At 44.5% G+C, this 6000-nt stretch overlaps 1 protein-coding gene across 1 annotated transcript in view; it reads right to left on the reverse strand.

The window, feature by feature from the left end:
* The window catches only part of CCDC152 (coiled-coil domain containing 152), a 99069-nt gene extending 93596 nt beyond the window's left edge, over nt 1–5473 (reverse strand). Inside the window, exons 1-2 of the mRNA XM_089687790.1 lie at nt 5377–5473; nt 349–454 (exon numbers count right to left, since the gene is read on the reverse strand). Of these exons, the coding sequence (XP_089543916.1) occupies nt 349–454; nt 5377–5463 (193 nt within the window). The 5' untranslated portion in view covers nt 5464–5473. The remainder of the gene's footprint in view (nt 1–348; nt 455–5376) is intronic.
* Nucleotides 5474–6000: the final 527 nt, after the last annotated feature.

The following is a 6000-nucleotide window of genomic DNA, read 5'->3' on the forward strand; positions in this document are numbered from 1 at the left end:
TTTCACTGTGGTGGAAATAGTGCATTGCCAGTATAAGTGTTCTCAAGTACAGAGGGCTTACTTGCACACGGGGTCGTCTAGTAGTAGTGTGTCTCTCCTGGCATTTCAATGCGTCCAGGAGAGAGAGGAGCAGTGGCTGCAATGAAGGCAGCCTGTCAAAGGCTATAGCAGGCTGTGGTTGGATGAGGCTGAACGCTGAATGGTACTGGCATCTGGAGACCTCTGCATTCAGAGCCAAAGGTCTGCCCTTCATACCTGCATTTGTGGTCTTCCTCTTTAGGTTTGGCAGAGCCCTTTATGACAACACTGTGCAATAAAAACAACAACTGGACAGCATTATTTTCATACCTTCTGCAGAGCTCTGTTCTCTTGCCTGGCTTATTTTCCACAATCTATTTAATCGCTCCAGCTGAATCTCGAGCAGGTTATTCTTTCCATTAACCTCTGAAAATTTCTGTACAGAAACAAACAATGCAATTGTACAAAACACACTGAACACGATGGGTAATTATTTTACAGAATAATAGCTTGTTTTATATAATGATCTGTACTTGCTGATAGATAATGCTGCTTAGTGCTCTCAGGACATTAATATGTGTATTACAAAACACAGCTGCATCCATTTCCATTAAACAGCTGCAGAAGGTTCCCACTTTGAACTTGTTTTCATTATTTTTCCCTCGGCTGAATTAAAGGGCCACAAACATGTCTTCAAAGCCTGCACTCCCTTTTCACATTTTCTCACTTTTCCTGCTACATTCTTCCTGCCGTTCTATCTGCTGTTCTTTTTCCCAATTGCTTCATTGACTGGTACCAGATTTTGGTGTTTGCAGGCCTCAGGTACGTCATTGCCAAAGTGGCCTGTAATTCTGCACAGCCAATACAGGCTGTGGCCTAGGGTGGCAGAACTGTTAGGGGCAGATCTGATCATGTTGTTGTTTGCTGTCAGCAGGACTGTGCTACCCCTGAGGCCTTTTAACCACTTCAAGTCCAGACACTTTTACCCCCTTCCTGTCCAGGCCAATTTTCAGCTTTCAGTGCTATCACACTTTGAATGACAATTGCGCGGTCATGCAACACTGTACCCATATGAATTTTTTAGCATTTTTTTGAGACAGATAAAACTTTATTTTGGTGGTATTTATTCACCACTGGGTTTTTTTTTTTTTTTTTTGCTATATAAATGAAAAGTCCAAAAAGTTTGAAAAAAAGTGGTTTTCTTTAAAAAATTTTGCAAATAAATAATCTTTCTTCATAAATCTTGGCCAAAATGTATTCAGTTATCTTTTTAGTTAAAAAAAATAACCCAAATTAGTTTATAAACAAAAATTATAATTTTTCCAAATTTGTTTTACATTTTTATTTTTTTTTTATATACCGTCACCATAGTGACACTGTACTACTTGTGGGGGGTGATGAAGATTTTTATTTTTTTACACTGACTGCTTTTACACCCATAAAGGCTGTAAATACATTAATTTCTCCTTCTCTTTGGCTGCATTCTTGCAGCCATTGAGAAATACTGTGTGCGCAGTAATTGGTCACAGCTTGTCACATAGTACAAGGCTGTTGTGAATAGCCTTGTACCGGGTGACCTCTGTGATCATTCACAGATTTCACACATAGTAAGCAATGATGTCAGGAGTGACATCTTGCTTACTACTATTCATGTGATCACTGATTGGCCAATCAGTGATCACATAATCGGGACCTCGCACAGAGGTCCCGTACAACGATTGGTGTTCCACTGTGTCCGAAGGACACAGCAGGCACTGGACTGCGGTGCTGCGCACTCCCAGGGAGCGCGTACAAGCAGGGAGCGGGGAAGATATTTATAAACAGCCACCTGCCCCTGCACTGCCACCAACCAGCCGTTTATATACATGGGCCAGATGGGAAGTGGTTAAGGAGCTTGCCACAAGCGGCATTCATGGAGGCGGCACAGTGCAGGGCAATACTGAGGCTGGAATGTCTATAACAGACGTACCCAGGGGCGGACTGACAACTCATGGGGCCCCCGGGCAATAGGGGACAACTCATGGGGCCCCTGTGTCTATGCCCAAACTCAAAAAAGCCTATGAAAAAGGTACCAGGAGCATCTCATGGGGCCCCCTACTGATCCCGGGCCCTCGGGCAGTGCCCGACTTTCTAAATGGTCAGTCCGCCTCTGGACGTACCATTCTCAGTGCAGCTCAGTAAAGCTGCGGGGGCTGCAGTGGTCTAAACTAAGGCTCAAATGTGCAGTTGAGCCACGTTTTTTTATGCCCGCCAACTGCCCCCCCCTTAAGCTGCAACAGGCAGCGGGTGAAGGGTGTTTACATGCAGCTATCACAATGCTTCACTTCACACCTTCGGGAAAGTTCCCCTGACATGGGGAAGTGCTGCAAACACCCTGCAACCATGTGCAATGCACTCGGTTGCAGCACGTTTGTCAGAACAAATGCAGGTAAAACAGGCATTGAGGAGGAGTCACATTGCTTCCTTACTGCCTGTCAGTAGCTTAGAAGGTGCTACCTGAATATGGATTGGGCTCAGAGGAAGGGGAGATTTTGATGCAAATTACAGAGTCTGATAACCACATGCTTTGCTTTACTAAGCTCCCCACCTGACCACTGGGCCTGTCCTCAATGGCATGGAGCAGGGGCGGACTGACAACTCATGGGGCCCCCGGGTAATAGGGATCATGGGCCCCTGTGTCCTTGCCCAAACTCAAAAAAGCCTATGAAAAAGGTATTAGGGGCATCTGATGGGGCCCCCTACTGACGCCAGGCCCTCGGGCAGTGCCCGAGTTTCCAAATGGTCAGTCCGCCCCTGGCATGGAGTATATTAAAGAGTGCAGGTTCAGTGTCACTTAGCACATGGCTGCCACCTGTGTGACAGATGCAGTGGCCATACAGGGACGCCTACTCAGTGATGCCAAACCGGCTTGTCTAACCCCTTGGCACCAACTGCCTCTCAGTCCTTTCTAAAAGCTGAGAGGCAAAGGCGGGCCTTTGGGTCATGTGACCGCTGTGATTGGCTGTCACAGCAATCACATGATTAGAAAGCTCCTGATCAAAAGTATGCATCAGGAGCTTGCTGATCACCGCTGGTGTGCTGGGAGCATACAAGGAGCATGTTCTCCACCCGGGGTGTAGTTTTAACAGGGCTGCAATACAAAGCAGCATGTCTTTCTTGTAAAGCAGCACACAGCACATAATGTGAAACACACACAACAAGTGCAGCGGGGGGCAATTACTGGGACTGATCCCCTGTATGGCTCTTTCTGCAGCAGCTGAAAGCCAGGGGGAGGGGGAGGAGAAGAAGCCAGCTTTCAGCTGCTGCAGAGAGAGTCATACAGGGGATCGGTTCCAGTAATTGCCCCCTGTTATGCTAATCACCCTCCCTGTCCACATCCGATTGACCCAGCTGCCTGAGCCCCATACAGGAGGACTGGTGGTACCCCCTTATCCATGTCCCTGAAAACAGCACACAGTTAACCCTTTGATTGTCCCATATGCTAACCCCTTCCTGCCCAGTGTCATTAGTACAGTGTCAGTGCTTTTTATTAGCACAGATCACTATATTAGTGTCATTGGGATGTGAGTGGCAGTTAGTCAGTTCCCATCCAGTGCCAGAATGCCCGCCGCAGTCCTGCTATAAGTCTCTGATCGCCACCATTACTAGTATAAAAAAAAATTAAAATTTCCAGTATATATACCGCCATTTGTAGACGCTATAACTTTCACATAAACCAATTAATTTACAAGTATTAGGATTTTTTTTAGCAAAAAAATGTAGCAGAATACATTTTGGCCTAAATTTATGACCAAATTTGATTTTTTTATTTTTTTTATTGAATATGTTTAATAGCAAAAAGTAAAAAAAATTTTTTTTTTCAAAATCGTTGGTCTTTTTTTGTTTATAGTGCAAAAAATAAAAAACTCAGAGGTGATCAAATACAATTGAAAGAAGGCTCTATTTGTGGAAAAAAAGGACATACATGTTATTTATGTACAGTGTTGCATGACCGTGCAATTGTCAGCTAAAATAATGCAGAGCTGTATCGCAAAAAATGGCCTGGTCAGGAAGGGGGGTAAATCCTCTGCAGGGCAAGTGGTTTATACAAACAGACTTAGGGCCGTTTTACACCAGGACATGGACCACGTTCCTGTGCGATTACTGTATGTTCCCCTGTAGTGTGAATTGGCAGCCCATTCGTTCGAATGGGTTGCAAATCTCACTGGACTGCACAAAAAGTACTATGCACACTACTTTTGAAAAGTGTGCCACACCAAATTGCATGGTACTGCACTATTATGTGATCTGGTGCCTCAGAACATGGTGTGGAAAGGATGCTTTCCGTGACCATTTTTTGCACCGTGTTCAAAATGCACTGCCTTTGCGATGTGCATTTGGGGTGCTGTTAACAATGTATTGGCACCTGCAGCAGATCGCAAAGGCAGTGCGTTTTGAACAAGGTGCAGAAAATGTGGGAAAGCGTCCTTCCCACACTGTGTTCTGAGGAGAACCAACAACCAAAAAACTGGTATAGAGAGGAAAGTAAAGACCAGGGTGCCCAATAAATGGCAGGGAATGTGCACAGGCAATAAGTGAGAAAGGGAGATTGTTATCTCATTGCAACAGGACACAGCCATTGCTCCAAATTTAAGGTCTGAGCGGGTGCAGGCCAGGGGCGGACTGAGCATTTGGGAACTCGGGCACTGCCCGAGGGCCCAGGGTCAGTTGGGGGCCCCATGAGATGCCCCTGGTACCTTTCATAGGCTTTTTTGGGTGTGGTTTGAGTGTAGGCGAGGACACAGGGGCCCCATGATCTCCTATTGCCCGGGGGCCCCATGAGTTGTCAGTCCACCCCTGGTGCAGGCACAGGGCCGAACGCAGACAGTGTGCATTCAAGGCCATGCACCCAAACCTAAGTGGATGTCAAATTGCGAGCAGCAGCTGTGTCCGTGCAACCACTGCGTCACAATTGACATGGGACTGCCTGAACAAGGATGCACAGAACACCTGTGAATCCCGATACATTGTAAACACGGCCCTCGGATGGGTGTACACTGTAGTACGTCTGTGTAAATGAGGCCTTAGAACATCTTAGGCCTCTTAGTTTTTAGCTCTTTTTGTGTCCTCCTCTTCTGGTAAAAACCACTTTCCCCATTTAATATTCTGGTGTCACAGGGACAAGAAATGAGAGAAAATCTCCTCAAATGGGGTCACAGACCCAAAACAAATCCTGACAAAATCTTCTCCTTATCCAAGATGTAAATTCTGATCAAACTATAATTGTTCCTCTTATCTCCCTCCTCATACATAACCCCAGAAATGGCTGAAAGTGTTTGAATTTGCAGAGACAAATCTTGGGCCCAGTCTCAGATTTACCTTCTCGATATGTGAATATTCCTCCAGAAGCGTATCAAGGTTGACAGAAGAGTGTTTCTTCATTTCCTGATTCATATCTTCATTCATAGTATGGCGGGCTCAGAATATCTGCTCTGTCACAGAGATTTTGGGACCTTTCCTGTGTCAGTCAGTGTCTGTATGACGAGCACACACTGCAGGCCGGAACATGTGACACGGTTATAAAGTCAGTACAGGCCCGGCCTGTAATGAATTCCCCTCAAATGGCTTCCACATTTCTTGTCAGAACATTACTAATAAAATGAAACCTTCATTTTTATCACAGCAATATCATTTCTTGTCCTCTCATGACAAGAACGTTCACAGCCAGTATTTGTATTGGTAATAATTATTAAATGTGATATAGCAGGGGGAGTGGGGAACTGCCCATATGGAAGAAAAATATATTTTAAAAATATTCTTCCCAAATATATTGATATATATTTGAAATGCTACAATTTTGGCGATATTCTTTATATATATATATATATATATATATTGCATGTTGAAATGCGTTATTACAAAATATATGAAGAATATTTTAAAAAATACATTTCAAATATGTGTATGTCTTTAAAAATACAAATCTACATTTTTGGAATGCAT

The sequence above is a fragment of the Staurois parvus genome, unplaced genomic scaffold (genome assembly GCF_062004578.1).
Source record: "Staurois parvus isolate SC_StPar_1 unplaced genomic scaffold, SC_StPar_1.0 ptg000438l, whole genome shotgun sequence".
NCBI lineage: Eukaryota > Metazoa > Chordata > Amphibia > Anura > Ranidae > Staurois > Staurois parvus.